General features: G+C 42.1%; 1 protein-coding gene across 3 annotated transcripts in view; it reads right to left on the bottom strand.

Moving 5' to 3' along the window:
• The window catches only part of ccdc120a (coiled-coil domain containing 120a), a 67064-nt gene that overhangs the window by 5973 nt on the left and 42884 nt on the right, over positions 1-18207 (bottom strand). For all 3 annotated transcript variants that reach the window (XM_067593385.1, XM_067593386.1, XM_067593384.1), the window contains 9 exons: positions 11151-11358; positions 9546-9660; positions 9273-9400; positions 8902-9015; positions 5068-5209; positions 4676-4732; positions 2526-2625; positions 1608-2392; positions 16-262 (listed from right to left, as the gene is read on the bottom strand). In XM_067593385.1, coding sequence (XP_067449486.1) covers positions 16-262; positions 1608-2392; positions 2526-2625; positions 4676-4732; positions 5068-5209; positions 8902-9015; positions 9273-9400; positions 9546-9660; positions 11151-11198 — 1736 coding nt within the window. In that variant the 5' untranslated portion in view covers positions 11199-11358. The remainder of the gene's footprint in view (positions 1-15; positions 263-1607; positions 2393-2525; positions 2626-4675; positions 4733-5067; positions 5210-8901; positions 9016-9272; positions 9401-9545; positions 9661-11150; positions 11359-18207) is intronic.

The raw sequence follows: 18207 nt of genomic DNA, 5'->3' as shown, positions 1-18207 counted from the left end.
CTGACTGACTCCTACCTGGCGTGCAGCGGGTGTCCGTGGAACGTGGCTGAATGTGGCAGCGCCGTCTGTTTGTGATGCGACGCAGTGTGATGACTCGTCTCTGTCTGATAGGTCGGCGGCTGGATGACACCGTGAGTCGTCCGTCTGCGCTGCAGAGCTGCTACTCCTCCCGTCTGACCTTTGACCCCTGCGTTCACCTTTCCATTGGCCTGGTTTGTGTGGGAGGAGCCTATCGTGTTCCTCAGGTACCAGTCCCTCAGACCTGTCAATCACACACATCAGAGACTGGATGACAAAGTAAAGACCAAATCAGATCTATGAAAACATCTGTAAACATCACTCAGCAGCAGAGAGGAGATTAAGTAAAGCTTCAGTCTTGTTTCTGTTTAAAGTCGTGAGTTTAAAATGTTGTAGAAATTGTAACCTCTTAAAGGATCAGTCTGGCGATTTTCTATATTGTTCTTATTGTCAACAACAGAACCAAACCAACAATGAACCGATCTACTAACAAGTACTGTGTGTGTATCCAAAGCCTGATATATCTTATTCCTCTGTGCTGTAGACCTCCATTATTGTCCAAAAACTATTAAAAACAGGTCAGTGAGCTACATCGCTGACTTGGGTGACATGTTCCTTCGTCCCTGAAGAGAGTGATTACTGTAGTTTGTTTAGAAACGTCTCCAAAGATTAATAACAGCGACAAGATTGTAAGTCTCAGGATAGTAGTTCTGTGTGAGGCAGACGCCACTGAGCATGTGCGAGAACAGCAGTTCTGTTTACAGCTTCACTAGCTTGTTGTGCTACATATCACAACCTTTTGACATTGTGCTACATAATGAATTTCTCATAGAACTTCACTGCAAATTCATTGAGGAAGAGGAGGAGGAGGAGGAGGAGGAGGAGGAGGAAGGAAGGGGGGGTGAGGTCCTGCTGAACTACATCTGGGGGAAAGAGCAGCAGCTGCAGCGACAGCAGTCCCAGACTGACAGACAACCAATCACATCGCACCACCCGCTGCTCTACAACGGCTACTCTCCCCAGCAACCCCCCTGCAGCCCCGCCCATCCAATGACTGTATGATCATTGTGATGATGAGGAAGGCATCACAATGATCCATACAATAACCATTGGCCATATAGAAAATGAAGGTAGAATTTAAAACATAATTATTTTAAAATAACACACTTTTATATAAAATTTGATCTGTAAAATCTCTATCATATGTTGCTCGTTACAGCCACACATCCACCTGTAATGTAAATAAAAATGTGGAGCTCCAGGCGACAGTTTGGCCAGACTTGATCTGCATTAAAAAACTGTACAGAATAATTAATTATAACCGATAAGTTGGTGCGCATATAAACATGGAGGTTTCTGTGGCTATTTTATAACAGAGTGGTGCTGATTGCACACATTAACCAGCTGATCTGCTGTGCATAACTGTGTCTTGACAGCGAATAACATCATTCTGATTTTTTGTTGTTTCCTGGTGTTTTTTTTAGATATTTTCTGGTGTTTTCTGGTGTTTTTAGGTGTTTTCAGGTGTTTTTAGGTGTTTTCAGGTGTTTTCTAGCGGTGTGATGTAACAGGAAGTGTTTGGTATTTACCTTCCAGGGCGAGAGCCTTGTGAAGGCTCCTGGTGGCCTCCTCCAGCTGTGCGTCCTGGGTGGGGAGCATCTGTGGTGGTCGTGGGGGCAGCAGGTGGGGGTGGGGGTCGGGCTGGATGGTCGCCACAGGAGGATTGTGGGTATCGGCCTGGCTCTGCTGCACCGGCAGGAAGGGCCCGCAGGATTTGGTACGGGTCACTTTGACTCGTCGCTGGTCGCCTATGTGACCGCGGTAGGTGGGCGGGGCTACAGGGGGTTGCTGGGAGGAGTAGCCGTTGTAGAGCAGCGGGTGGTGCGATGTGATTGGCTGTCTGTTGGTCTGGGACTGCTGTCGCTGCAGTTGCTGCTGTTTCCCCCAGACGTAGTCCAGCAGGACCTCACTGTACCCCCCTCCTCTTCCTCCTCTTCCTCGCCCCGCACCCCCTCCCCTCCCTCCACCCTCAGTGAATCCATTATTCGTCCTCGTCCGTCCGTCCGCCAGCGTCTCTGAGCTCCTGTATGCTCCGGCGGCGTTCGTTCCTTTTACCCACAATCCCCCCTGCTGGCCCGGCCTCCCCCCCTCCTCCTCAGGTGAGGTGATGCGGTCCAGGAGGCCGTCGGAGCTGTTGCTGCGACGAGCTGCGGTAACCCTGACGCCGGCCTCCCCCGCTGCTCCCACATCAGAGGGGCCGGAGGAGGAGGAGCTGTCCTGGGAGTGAGGGGGGTGAGGTGGGGGAGGCTGGAGGGGGAGGGGGGGAGGCAGGGGGAGGGGCTTGTGGGTCTGAAGAGTCTCTGGATGCTCGGCCCTGAAAGAGGAGGATGGATAGAAAATCATCAGCTGAGAGAAAAACTCACACTGAAGCAATGTTTGTTCAAAATGTTCCTCTTCTTATTATTCTGAGCTCATTTAAAGATTAGCTTAGCTTAGCATAAATGTACCTGTTGTGCAGTGAGTTCCTCTTGGTTTTGTTATGGTAGAAAACCTCCACTGGAGAATCAGCAGAGCCCAGCGGGGGGCGCCACTGAGACACGCCATCATCTGAGAGACAGACAGACAGAAAGGTGATGTTAAAATATATCAGTGAGTTTTGAAATAAGTCATCATAAATGTTATTGAGGTTCATTGGTGTAAATAATAATATTAGAGTTTTCACATTATTTGAACATGCAGCTCAGTTTCATATCAGTAATAAAAAACCAAGACTTTGACTCTGGTTTAGATCAACAGTCAGACGTCTGAACTCATCTGTTGTAGTAAATAGAAGCAGTTTTTTGTTGCAGGACTCATTTGCTATGAATTTTGGGTAATTTAGGACTTTTTATCAAACTAAAAAAAACCTTCTGGAAAGACAGTTTGAAGGAAATTTTACTTGCAAAGTGAACAAAAAGTGTAATAAAACATCAGACTTCCAGTAGGATGAAATGTGAGTTCAGTGCAGACCTGAATCAGACCAAACTGCTTCTTAAAACAACAGCCAGGAGCCCAAAATGAACACTGAAACATGTTTTTCTTGCTGTAATCATTCCTCAGGACGCAAAACACTTCTGCTGACTCATCGTTTCTCTAGTCAAACTAACTCTTAACTAAACTAACTCCTCACTGCTGGATATATCCCTGAATGTTGCTGGTAAAACACAAATAATGAGCCATTTGTCACTCGGTTTTGTCATTGTGTGCCATTAGTTGTTACCATGGAAACACTGCTCTTAGCTTTGAGTTAGTCTGGGGGTCAGCTGAGAAAAAAAGGATCCACGGTGGAAGGTTACATTACCCATGCTGGAGTGCTTTATCGGATGATGTGGCTCAATATTAATTGAGGAAGACTCCATGTTTTAAGACTGATGACTCCATATTAAATATCCTCAGCCACATTTTCTTGGAAATATAAAATTAAATGAGCAACTTCCCATTTTACAATCAATTGCCAAAACCTCACCCAAACCCAACTGGTCAAGGCAGATGGCCGCCCACCAAGAGTCCGGTTCTGCTTGAGGTTTCTTCCCGTTAAAGGGGGAGTTTTTCCTCGCCGCTGTCGCCATGTGTTTGCTCATAGGGGAATGTTGGGTCTCTGTAAATGAAACAGTACGTTCTATCTCTATGTGAAAAGGGCCCTGAGATAACTTCTGCTGTGTTTTGGCGCTATATAAATAAAACTGACTTGACTCGACTTGAATTGCATTTGAGTGCGTGGATTGCAAATCCAAGGGCACAGTTTACAATTCTGTGGGCATGGACTTGTAATTCGAGAGCACAGTTTATAAACCGTGCGCACAGATTTCTAAACCAAAAGTATAGATTTACACATGGATCTTTCTTCCTTTCTCTGCTGAACCCATTAGAGCTCAACAGTCTTTATTTTTGTGAAACTGTGTAACTTGCTTTAGACCAGCAGCCCCTCTCAGACAAAATGAGACAACTTGGAGGATCAAATCAAGCTCTCAGTTTTGGAAATACAGTTCCCATAATGCTTTGGGGGCTATAAACAGGAAATGTAACATTGCCATGGAGTTAGCTGTGAGCTACAACTTGAGCCCCTCTTTTAGCTGATATTTATTTACATTTTGTCAAATTGGCACCATTAAAAGTCTGCTGAATTAGCTGTTAGCAGTTCCTGTTTGCCATGAATGGACAGGCAATTATCACTGCATTACTTTGAAACTGAAGAAAACTTAAAAATGTGACGATTCTCAGGCACGTTCTGAAGTTGTAGAGTGTGTCTGATGAAACTGGCTTTTATTTTTCAACATTTCTTAAGCGCCCACGTTCAGTTTGACCTCCTAATAAAATGCTTTAGATCATCGGAATAAACTGTTGATCGTTTGAACCATGTTTCCGACCCATCGGACTTCTTTTTTGTGATGTCACTGTGATGTCACCATGTTCCCAGACCTCTGATTTCTACTTGGTGAGTGCAGTGTTTTTATTACTGATTATTCAAATACTGATAATCAAGTTTTGCTTTGAGGGTTAGAAGCTGAAATGTTGTTTTCAGCCAGCAGGGGGAGCTGTGTGTGTGTGTGTGTGTGTGTGTGTGTGTGTGTGTGTGTGTGTGTGTGTGTGTGTGTGTGTGTGTGCGTGTGTGTGTTACCATTGTCCTGTCCTGTTGAGTCTGATGTCGAGCTGCTCTCTGACCTCACTGTGTCGTCTGGAAACAAACACACGGAGTCAGATAAAGGCAGGAAGAAGCAGGTTTCCTCGTCTTCCTGAAACAATGGCTTCTCATCTACTGCCAGTAATATGTGTGTGTGTGTGTGTGTATGTGTGTGTGTGTGAGGGTGGGTGGGTGTTTGGGTCTGTCATAGGCTACTTTTGGGGACTAAAGACCAGTTGTCCAATTGGGGATAAAAGCTGTGTCCCCAATTGGGAAAAAGCTGATTTTTGGGTCAGTGGGTAAGGTTAGGGTTAGGGTACATATATAATGTCCCCAAAAGTGACCTAGGACAACGTGTGTGTGTGTGTGTGTGTGTGTGTGTGTGTTACCTGTGTGGCAGCCTCTGTGTACAGTCCTCTTGCCGTGGTGTGTGTGCGTCTGTGTGTGCGTGTTGTGTTCAGGGTCGCTGTGTTTCCTCAGAGCTCCGCTGAATAAAGTTTTCTTCGGTTTTGAACGCTGAGAATCCTCCTCCTACACACACACACACACACATACACACACACACACACACACACACACACACACACACACACACACACACACACACACACACACACACATTTAATAATCTGTGTCAAAGTGAATCTGGCAGAAAGATCTCAAATGTCTCACCGATTACAAAGAAAAGCAGTGTGTGGCATCATGTGCAGCTCTTATTTAATATTATTTAACATTTTGTGTTCAGTTATGAATGATTTATGTTGGGAAAGCTGAAAACAGAAATGTACATTCTTACGTACAATGTGGAAATGCTCCACTGCCGCTAAAAATCTAGAAATGTCGGTTTCTAGCCAGGTTTCCATCCAAATTTTGAGAAAATGACCCGTATAGAATGTAGTGAATGCTTGTTTCCATCCACTGATGTTGTGTGAATGTTAGGAGATAAACAGCTGGTGGCAGTAATTCTGCAGTCAGTGCCATCAAACTATTGCAGAAGAGGACACGCCGTCATTAAAAGAGCAACAGTTAAAGCTCAAACGATGGTAAACCGTGTGGAAAACGTGCAGGAAATATGACATTTCTGTTTGTTTCATGTATTAATGTGAGGAAGGTTACAGTCTCCTCCTCATCGCTCCACACAGATCTGATGTTTTCAGCTCTTCAGTAAGTTATTCACCAAGGCTTTTTATATTTGCTCTTTATCCACACGACAACTTTTACACCTCTGCTAAGCGTGAAAACGTTTTTGCAAGATTTTGAGACTTTTTTTTTTTTAAATTTTAGCAATGCCATTCAGGTATTTTTATGTGCAAATTGAATATGCAAATAAAAACGGGTGGATGGAAACAAACGTATTGCTTACTGTAATAACAGTGGGGGGCATCCTTACAGCACAGAGATTATTAGAAATTATTATTAGATTGTTATTTTTATTTCTGTGTCATGCCAAACGTCTGGCCCATCCCACATGAGATTACAAGACTCCACTATTTTACAAAACATGCATCTTCCAGTAAAACATACACAAAGCATATATAGAGGCATGTGGAAAAAGAAAAGAACAAAAAAATAATCACAAATGAACTTTTCACAGAAAATAACTATTACATATCTACAGATTATCTCAGTAAAGGCGTTTTTTTTCTCTTCTCACAGGCTAATTTATATGTTTCATATGTGAACAGCCAACTCAGTTTCATCCATATTTACAAAATCAATATCTATTTTTATTTTACCAAACAAAGCATTGTGCAGTTCCCCGTAAAAATGACAGTAGAAAACAACATGGAATCAAAAAATAAATTAAATTTCTATATCATTTAGACAGCACACTGAACAAATCCACTTTTCTTGATTAACAAACCATCCAGTTTCAACTATTAGTGGTAAAATATCAGATCCTTGCTCGGCACAGAGAGATTTCTGCTGTTTAGACAAAATATATACAACATAATTCTCAGCCCTATATTAATTTTTTATCATCCTAAATATACGTAGTTTTGGTTTAGTCCACATGTCATCAGCTCACTGACCTTTGCTCTGAGCAAACAGTTCCAGTTCTCTCAGCCTGATGAATTCAGTCCACCGCTGCCAGCTAACAGGGACGCAATCCTACCATCCAACCTCCTACAGACCATTTCGCCTGCCCTCAACCCTGCAGTCACACACATCATCAATTCCTCGCTTACAACGGCTGTGTTCCCCGCTGCATTTAAGCAATCTCGTGTCACCCTGCTGCTCAAAAAAAACCACACTCTACCCCGCTCAGTTTGAAAGCTGCCGGTCGGTCATCAGCTCTATTGCTGCTAGATCTGTCAGCTGCCTTTGACACGGTTAACCACCAAATCCCCCTCTCCACACTCACTGAACTTGGTATCTCAGGATCTGCCCTCCGGTGGTTCATGTGCTGCCTCTCAGGGAGATCTTTTACAGTATCTTGGAGGCGGGAGTGTCTAAACTGTTTGGCTTATCCACAGGGGTTCCTCAAGGGTCAGTGCTGGGTCCCCTTCTCTTCTCAATAAACAGTACACCACCTCACTTGGTGCGATCATCCGCTCCCATGCTTTCTCATACCATTGCCATACTGACGATACCCAGCTCTTCCTATCGTTCCCGCCGGAAGACTCGGCTCAGATCTCGTCATGCCTTGCTGATATCTTTGCATGGATCAAGGAGTGCCACCTTCAGCTTAACCTCTCTAAGACTGAGCTCCTTGTCATCCCAGCTGGTCCCTCTATAAAACAACAGATCAATATCCAGCTCGAATCAACCCAACTCATGGCTACAAAGTCTGCCTGACACTTGGGTGTCATGATTGATGACCAACTAACCTTTAAGGTTCTCGTGGCCTTGATTGCTCGGTTGTGACGATTTGCCCTGTACAACATCAGGAAGATCAGACCCTACCTGTCTGAGCATGCAGCACAACTCCTGGTACAGGCTCTAATAATATCACACATTGACTACTGCAACTCCTTACTGGCAGGCGTCCCCGCATGTACATTCGAACCTCTGAAGATGATCCAGAACAAGGTGGCGCATCTGGTCTTCAACCAGCCCAAAACAGTACATCACCCCACTGTTCATACCCCTCCACCGGCTCCCAGTTGCTGCCCGCATCAAATTCAAAACCTTGACACTCGCTTACAAAACAGCAACTAAAATGGCTCCCACCAACCTGAACTCCCTCATTCAGGTGTACGCTCCCTCCTGCTCACTACACTCTGCCAATAAAAGCAAAACCTGGTACCACCATCACAACAGGGCCTTAAGTCACTCGCTAGACTCTCCGGTGGTGGAACGAGTTACCAAACTCCATTTGATCCACAGAGTCCCTTTAAATCTGTAAGAAAATCTAAAGACCCAGCTCTTTTGCAAACACTTCCGCACCTGATGGACTTATAATAATAATAATAATAAAAATGATTATCTGCTTCTATGCACTCTATACATTGCCTCAGTGCACTGCCTGTTGGCACCTTCCAATCAGACTTGAACAACTCGCGTTGTTCTCTCCTGACTTGATCCCTGCTTGTGTTGTATCAACTCTCATGTTACATTACTTTGGTTAAAACCGTCTGCTAAATGAAATTCTAACACTGTAACAAACAAATATTGAGTTTCTCATTATTTAAAAAAAGCCTCACCAAACCCAGAGCTGCAGAATAATGTGCACACATATTTTGACCAAGAGCCAATAGTTTGTTTATCCCAGATAAATATCTGTCTTGTCAGTCTGCTTTCTTCCATGTCAAGTAACCGTGTCCATAACTGAGCTACGCATATCTTCCAATGAGTCTCACATGGTTTCCATCCCATGTCCCCCACTGCCAAATCTATTAATAAGAACTATTTTATGCCACTCGAAAAATAGAACTGCTCCACAAATAAAAGTGGATTCCTTTAATAACAGACATGGCCTTATATGAATGTTTGCAGCTCGGTTTAAAGATGTTTGTGGCAGAAATTTGGAGGCATTTCTTTGGTAATATTGATTTATTTTAATTTATCTAAGTCAACTTCATGGATATCAGTTTAATTGATCTGATTGAACTGGACGTGACTCAGTTCAGTTTGACTGATTCTTTTTAACTTGATGACATCACAAACCTGACATGACTTTAATTAATCTGACTTGTTAATGAGAAATGATGACTCAGCTTTTTTTTTTTATTCTGTTGTCAGACTTTCAGTCAGCACAAAGATCTACATCAGCTCCTCACCTCGGCTCTACACTTCCTGTTTCCTGTGCGGGACGTCCCACCTCTGCGACGGACACAGGGGGGTTTCTCTCCCGCCTCCAGGGGGAAATCACTGGGCACCGCACCTGTCAGTTCCTGACCAATGACAACACAGGAAAATTCACTTTAATAATACATCATTACATTAATTTTGCAGAAGCTTCAGACCAAAGAGCCTTCAGGTGTTTTCACAAACTCTGCTGCATTTTGGCTGATGTGAAAGCTGTCAATCAAACTCTGGTGCGGACCAAGACCACATAAAAAGGTGGGTCTTGTGATGACCAGACAGGACCAGGACTGCAAGGAGACATTCGACCAATCACGATTCTTCTCTTAACTATGACATCACTCACCGCCTCCTGCAAACAGATGCGTCTCAGCTCAGCCAATCGTGTGCTTAGCAGCGCCTGCAGGCTCCGCCTCCTCTCCTGCAGCTCTGCCATTCGCTCCCTCTGCTTCCTGTCTGGACAGGTGAGCGGGTCTGCACACACACACACACACACACACACACACACACACACACACACACACACACACACACACACACACACAGGTAACACTGAGTCATCATGCTGTAACCTCCGCAGGATACGTCTCTGACATGACATCATGCTGTTTGTTCTCACCAGGTGCTGAGATGAGTTGACCTTTGACCTCCATGGCTTGTGTTTCCCATGTGACCCCGCCTCCTCCGTCCTCACTGCTCGACTCCTGCTCTCCGCCCCACACACACTCACTCACCTGCAGAACAGCGCAGAGATTTACTAAACACGTCCGTAATTACTGTCAGATGTAAACGAGCCGCAGTTCATCCGATCTGCATAAAGTGCAGCTAAATTAGACCTGATGCAACAGAAAGACATTAAAGGACGGTTCACAATTTTAAAGTCTGTCTTAAAAACACTGACACATGTTTTTCTTGCTGTAATCATTCCTCCTGTTCATACTGACCATTAGAAGATCCCTTTATAATGCACTTTAATGTATTTAAAAGTTTATCTGAAGCTAATATGAAGCTTCAGCGTCCAAATGAGTCAAATCAAGTAGATATCTTTCAACGTTACAGTCTTTTTAGTGCCAAAGTTCCTCTTTTTGTTACTATACTTCCACCTGCAGCTCAACAGGGAAACACTGTCCGAGGAAACACAAAGAGGGAATTTGATGCTAAAAAGACTGTAAATGTGTCAGATATCCACTTGATATGACTAACTCAGACTGATGAAGCTGAATATAAGCTTCACAGAGACTTTTAAATGACTGTGTAGACACACTGTGGATTTTATCCTCCATCACTTCCATTGAAAGCACATTTGAAGGATCTTTTAATATCCAGTCTGAACAGGAGGAATGATTACAGTGAGGAAAATCTCTTTCACTGCTCATATGGACACCTGACTGCTGCAAAACTTGAGGTGAATGTTTGTAGAAATGCTGCCTGTAAGTCAAAAGTCAGGGCTTTAATCTGCTTTTAATGCTTCATTTGCAATGTTTTTTTTTTACTTTGCTGATGAGATGATGTTGGCTCAACCGCATTCTGGCCCGAACATGTACGGATGTATTTGAGAAGTTTTGTGTAAAGAATGAGAAAAAGAAGTGAAATCTGATGTTTGTTTATATAGCTTCCAGAGCCGCTGTAAGCTTACTGAAGCTGACCAATCAGAACAGAGTGGGCTCATCAGGAGGCGGGCCTTAAAGAGACAGGAGCTAAATCGGCCTGTTTCAGACAGAGGTTGAACTGAGGGGCTGCATAAAGGACCAGTAGAAGATAAATAAGGAGTTTTTTTTTTAAATGAGCCCCAGATTAAAAAATACAGATCTGGAAATGTGAATGTTATGTGTCCTTTAAGGTCGGTTCTTTATTCGGTTCTTCAAGAAACATGCAGAGAGTGACGACAGTTATATTATATACTGATATACAATGACTATGCTGGTTACTGTGCAATAAAAATAAATGACAGTAACTATCCAAACACCTGTTCAGGAGGCATAAACATGCAGAAATGTGATATTTTCAAATGTATTGTCTGCAGCTTCCCATCCACTGCTGCTTTGTTGTAACCATAGCGCGATTGTTAGTCTAACGGCAAACTGTAATGAACAAACTAAAACAAAGGCTGATTGTATGTAGCTTAACTGTTTCGCCATGCGTCTTAAATTTGAGCAGATTCTTGTGGGCACCGAAACAACCAGGAACAATGAGGAACATAAACACGCCTGTGTGTGTTTCTCACCTTGTAACTGGGTTCATAAGAGCTCCAGTAGTTCACTCCTGTGGCCATCCAACAGCCTGAACACCGACCACAGGACTGCTTCACCGACTGGTTTACCGACTGCTTTACTGGTTGGCTGTTTACTGGTTAGCTGGTTGGTTGGTTAGCTGGGTTAGCTGTTAGCTGTCTGGCCTGTGGGTGGAGTTAAACAGTCTTCAGGGCATCTGACCTGAGAAGAGAACAGAAGAAGAAGAGGATGAAGAGGAGTGTGGATCACTCTTCCTCAACAGAAGAGACGTCAAGGGGACAGTTATGATAAAGATCATGTGACCTGTAACAGACTTACAGTCACACACACAGAGTGAGAAAGGCCAAGATTTAATACTTTAGAGGAAAAACGTAGAGAGAACAGAGTGCTGAGAACACGCACACACACACACACACACACACACACACACACACACAGCAGGTTTATCTGTGTAAGACTGTAGACAAAACAGCTCTGACAGAGAAACCGTTATCTGCAAACAAACACGAGAACTGTGTTTCTTCTTCTGCTGTAAATGTTATGAAATGTGACAGGAGTGGTTGCTGAGCTCGAGCGTCTGTTCCAATGGAAATAAAATAAAATAAAGAGAGAACATGAATGAATACCAGTGGTTGAAAGTAAGTACATTTAGTTATAATTTTGAGGTACTTGTTCTTTACTTAAAGTATTTTTCATACTTTATACTTCTTACTCCACTACATTTTTTTGGTAAATTTTGTTACTTGTTATTTTGCAGATTCAGATCAATAATACGGACTATAATCAACACATACAAGATTACTTTGAATGAATTTCCCCCTGGGATCAATTAAGTCTTATCTTAATAATTATCCAATTATCCAATAATAATCTAAGTAAATAACTTTTGCTTTTTGTTTGAACACACATCCTCTTCCAGAACCAAAAACAACCCTTGTTTACTGTCTGATTTTATTGCTAGTCTTTTACTTTGTTTTATTGATTTAATTTATTTGATTGAATCTGTGTTATGTGTTTATGGGTGGAGACTGAGTTACATAATGACATGAAACTGCTGCAGTTATTATTTTCCTGTGGACTTAGTGGAAGAGTAGCGGTGGACAGCTGATGGAGATCCAAATCGATCAATAAATCATCGATAAATTAGACTGCTCCGGAAGCACGTGACCCCTGACCTTTGACCTCTGTCCTCTCTGAAAACCTTGACACAGACTTGGGGAGAACAAAATGTCCTCTGACTTCAGGACAACAGACTGAGAGTCCCTGAGAACAGGAAGTAGAGCTGAACAGGAAACAGGAAGAGGAAATGAGCGATAAAAAAGGAAAAGGGAGAGAGAGAGCGAGAGAGAGAGAGAGAGAGAGAGGGAGAGTTAAAGGAGCGACCTGTAGAAATAAAGCAGCTGAGGAGACACAGCATGTGAACAAGATGATAAGCAACAAACAAGTGACAGATTTAGAGCACAAGCTTTCTGCTTTCTGTAGAGTTTACATGACAACAACAGTGACAACAACAACAACAACAACAGCAACAACAACAACAACAGCAAAAACAAAACTGCTGCACAGAGTAGAGAACATCATGTGTTTTCTTCTGGAGGGACTCTAACTTTCCCACCACACAGAGCCTCACTGGGCAGCTTCATCATCATTTTATAAAAGCTCAGTATTTCCTTAAAACACTGAAACACCGAGCTGACGTTTTAAGATTTACACACTCTGGAGGAAGAAATCTGTTAGTCTAGACGGAGGCTGAAACTGAGAAAAAGACTTTTGCTAATTTACTTAGTCAAGTCAAGTTTATTTATAGAGCACATTTCCTTCGACAGGCGTAGACTCAAAGTGCTTCAAGATAAAAAGCAAAAAAAGGAAATAGGCAAAAAGCATACTTGACAAAAACATACAGACATAAGATAAGGTATTACAATAAAAAGGGAATAAGATAAGGATTATATTATTATTACTACTACTACTACTAGTAGTAGTAATAATAATAATACTGATTCTCAAATCTGTGAACCACACATTTTAAACCTAACTAAAAGCTTGTGAAAAAAGATTTGTGTTTTTAGTCTTCTTTTAAAAGAAGACACTGTTGGAGCAGAACTCGGTTCATGTGATAGAGAATTCCAGAGATTAGGAGCGTAATGACTGAAGGCATCATGAGCTGATTTAGAGTTTAGGTATAGTGAGGAGACCTTTGTTTGATGATCTAAGGGGGATCTGTCTGGTGTGTACTCAGTGAGCATGTCAGCAATGTAGGAAGGAGCCGTTCATAGATTTAAAGCAATAAGAAGTATTTTTTAAATCAAGTCTTTGTTTAACTGGGAGCCAGTGAAGAGAAAATGGGAGTGATGTGTTCAAACCTGTTGGTTTTTAGTTAATACTCTGGCTGCAGCTTTCCGAATGAGCTGGAGTTTATTTAACACCTGCTTTGTCAGTCCAGCAAAAAGTGAATTACAGTAATTAAGTCTATTAGAAATAAACACATGAACCAGATTTTCAGAGTCTGACTGTGACAGGAAGCATCTAACTTTAGATCTATTTTTGAGATGAAAGAAGGCAGCCATGGAGATATTAGATATGTGCTTCTGGAAGTTAAGATCAGCACCCAAAATTACACACAAGTGTTTGGCATGCTTACAAGGTTTTACCAACAGGGGAGTTAACAAAGAGTGGAGCTGGTGCTTCAAAGCCTTCAGACCTACTAAAAAAAAAGTCTCTGTTTTGTCCTCATTTAGCTGTAAAATTTGATATCTACAATGCACTGGATGAGGTCATTCATTGGTCTAAGGTTGTTGGTAGAGACAGATATGTATAACGGTGTGTCATCAGCATAGGAGTGAAATATTCTATAACTGAACGATGGACCCAAGTGGGAGCATATACAAATTAAACAGCAGGGAACCAAAAATGGACCCTTGTGGGACTCCCTGGGGAATGCCGACTTCAACTGATTCAAACTTTCCAACAGAAACAGAAAAAGATCTTCCAGTAAGACGGGAAACAGTGTTCTAGGCACTGAAATAGAATTATATGGTCAACTATGTCAAAGGCTGCACTGAGGTCAAGAAGTACAAGAATATAAAACTTTATGGTTGTCTGAGATAATTTTAACATTATTAACAACTCTCAAAAAGATGCAGAAAAACTAGTTCACGCATTTGTTACTTCTAGGCTGGATTATTGCAATTCTTTATTATCAGGCTTCCTCAACAAGTCTCTAAAGACTCTCCAGCTGGTCCAGAATGCAGCTGCATGTGTACTGACAAAAACTAGGTAAAGAGATCACATTTCTCCCTGTAAAATCCAGAAAAGAATTTAAAATCCTTCTTCTCACCTACAAAGCCCTTAATGATCAGGCACCATCACATCTAAAAGAGCTCATAGTACCCTATTACCCCATTAGAAAACTGCACTCCCAGAATGCAGCTTACTGGTGGTTCCTACAGTCTCCAAAAGTAGAATGTGAGTCAGAGCCTTCAGCTATCAGGCTCCTCTCTACACCCTCTCTACGTTTAAGAGCAGGCTTAAAACTTTCCTTTTTAATAACGCTTATAGTTAAGGACAACCAAGCTCGCCTAGACTAGGCCTAGACTGCCAGGGGGACTTCCCATGATTCACTGAGCTCCTCTCTTCCTCTCCTCCTCCTCCTCTCCATCTGTATGTATTCATGCACCATTAATGCATGTTATTAACTTGGCATCCTCCCCAGAATTTTGTGCTTTCTTGTTTTGCAGGTGACCTTTGGTTGCTGACTGCCTGCTGTCCACTTGGTCCAGCTTGACACCCAATGCTACCACTATTATTATTAGTCATATTTCTATTATTATTGTTGTTGTTGCTGTGCTTCTCTGTGTCTCTCTCCCCTCTCCCCCTCTTTCTCTGTCAACACAACCGGTCAAGGCAGATGGCCGCCCACCTAGAGTCTAGTCCTGCTCGAAGTTTCTTCCTGTTAAAGGAGAGTTTTTCCTTGCTGCTGTCGCCAAGTGCTGCTCATGGGGGAATGTTGGGTCTCTGTAAATTAAAGAGTCTAGAGCTGTTCTACGTGAAAAGTACCCTGAGAAAACTTCTGTTGTGTTTTGGCGCTATATAAATAAAACTGACTTGACTTGACTTGAAATCTGACCGGGGCGGTTTCTGTACTGTGGTTAACTCTGAAACCAGATTGGTCAATGTCAAACAAATTGTTATATAACAGATACATATGTAATTGTTGGTATACAATCTTTTTAAGATTTTTTCCTAGAAAAGGAAGGTTTGTGATTGGTCTGTAGTTCTTAAAAAAACACAATGGTGTTATAACAGCATGTTTGAGACTTGTGGGGAAGAGTTCAGCCAGTAGGAAGGCATTAACAATCTAAAGGACATCATCTACCAAAACAACTGAAAACATTTCTGAACTTAGTAGGCATTGGGTCAAGAGCACATATTGCATAACTTCACTGCTGCACCACTTCTTGTAGTTCACTATGTTGAATAAGAGCAAAGTTGGACAGAGCACGTGGGCACTGAATTAAGACAGCGGAAGAAGAGACGGCACACCCACCAACAGAGGAAGCCACAATATTATTCCTAAAATTGGAAATTTATATTTAAAGTATGAGGCAAAGTCATTAAATTTGTCTGAAGAGTGGTGCTCAGCAGGTATTTGTCTAAGAGGATTAACCAATTTATCAATTGTGCAAAACAGAGAATTTTCAGTATTAATTTGAGAAAAGTAGTGCTAGTGTAGATTTTTTTATTTCCTTGTTATATTTACTGAGCATATTATAATAAACCTGCAATTTGATCTTATGCCACTTGTGCTCAGATTTGCTGCAAAGTGCTTTTGTTTTACCAGAAATAAACTTAGTTTTTAGAGGTGCAACGTCATCCGTAATTGACCATATTGTCACACAAAGAAAAGAAAGGCTAATTAAAATCAGAATATGACCAGGTACACCTTACAGAACTAGTACATCTAGCATAAACCTTTCAGATGTGTCTGCACAAATGCAGCGTCTTTTGACAAATTTTAAGCCAGCTACATGTTTGGGCATCAAAGCACTTAGTGATTAGTTTATGTTTGCTGCAGCAGAGAAAGTGGTTGTTTTCTGATGGTAATGACGTGTTACTGCTTCCTGTTAGTACACACACACACACACAAACACACACACACACACACACACACACCAAATGTTCTGACAAATGGCCTCCTCCTCTCCTCCCTTCTGTTATTTCGGCTCTCCCCCTCCTCCCCTCCACACATTCCTGTGTCCTGTTGGTTCGTGTTCAGACCTGCCGTCTGCAGCCTTCTGTCCTCCGCTTCACTTTTCAGACCTTCAGCAGCTCCAGCCTTCGTTTCATTCATCAGCGGGCTGATTGATATAAACCCGATCGGTATCAGTTCAGCTGGTTCAGTATCTTTAAGGAAATGTCACATTTACAGTTAATTTGTTGGGGAGACTCAGATTTTTATCATCTGGCTGCAGAAAGCCTCAGATATGTGGACTAATTCGTTTATGGTTCATTTATCTGATCACATTATGTTTCAGACGGCTCTCAGGAGGTCTTTTGAGTTGTTTTTTTGCATATTTAACATTTTGAACCACAAAGCAAACTTTGTACAATTTTAGTTTTCTTTTTATTCACAAAATCTTCCCTTTATGATCATATTTTCTGTGATTTTACCTTCCTACATGAGGGACTAAATATTGTTTCTTCAGTTCCAGATGTGTGATTCTATTATATGATACTAAATTTGTTATATAATAACAATAACAATAAAATAATCAAATATATTGTTTTTTAATCCGTAATAGGGTTGTGGGATGTTAACTGTATTTCTGTGAATCTGGGGGTTTAATAACAGACTGTCAGTTGGTTGTTTGTTATAAAAACTTGATCTGATTCTAGTTTCTCCAACTGGAAGATTTGCTGCTTCACTCATGAACTGAATATTTAGGTTTTTTCAGACTCCCTTTACTCTCCCTTCAGGTAGTGCAGGTCTGTGATTGGGCAGCTGATAAAATCCATGCAGGTAATGTGCAGCTGCTCAGTCATCACATTTCTCTGCAAAACAACAAAAATATTTTTTAAACCACATCTTTTAGGTCAGTCCTCCAGTGATTCAGTGTGTTGGGATGATGACATGTTTACCAAAGTGAACATTATATCCTCAGGATTTTTGTTTAGTGACATTTTACAGTTAGGAAAGATCATGATTTGGGTTAAAATGATCACTTTGTTGAGGTCAGAGAAACGTGGTGTGGGTTAAAGTTACTACTTCCTTAAAGTTACGCCACCTTCGTCATCATGGCTACAATAATAACCACAGGGTTAAGGTTAGGGGACGATTATAGTTACAGTATTTAAAAAACTGTCCTGACTTGTGGCTGGAAACAGGACAGCAGACTCCTGTGGCAAAATCCAGTGTTAGTTTAATGCCTCCATCCACCCTCCTCCCCTGGATGAGGAAATACGTCCATATATACACTCACTGGCCACTTTATAACATCTTGCCAATACCAGGTCGGATCCCCTTTTTGCCTTCAGAACTGCCTCAGTTCTTTGTGGCATAAATTAAAGAAGTTGCTGGAAACATTTCTCAGAGATTTCAGTCCGTGATTGACATGATAGCATCATGCAGTTGCTGCAGATTTGTCGGCTGCACATCCATGATGCTAATCTCCCATTCCACCACATCCCCAAAGGTGCTCCACTGGATAGAGATCTGGTGACTGTGGAGGTCATTTGAGTACAGTGAACTCATTGTCATGTTCAAGAAACTAGTTTGAGATGAGTTTTGCTTTCTGACATGGCGTGTTATACTGCTGGAAGTAGCTACAAGGAGATGGTTACACATGGTCAGCAACAGTAATCAGGTAGGTATGTGGCTTTTAAACGATGATCAATTGCTATTAAAGGGCCCAAAGTGCCACCATTACACCACCAGCAGCCTGAACCGTAGATACAAGGCAGGATGGATCCAAATCTGCCAAGTCACAGTAGAAACCGAGACTCTTCAGACAAGGCAATGTTTCTCCGGTCTTCTACTGTCCAATTTTGGTG

Source organism: Thunnus thynnus, chromosome 6 (assembly GCF_963924715.1).
Source record: "Thunnus thynnus chromosome 6, fThuThy2.1, whole genome shotgun sequence".
In the NCBI taxonomy this organism is placed as follows: Eukaryota; Metazoa; Chordata; class Actinopteri; order Scombriformes; family Scombridae; genus Thunnus; species Thunnus thynnus.
Note: the sequence above shows the minus strand (reverse complement) of the source record. Positions and strands in the feature narration are given on the sequence as shown.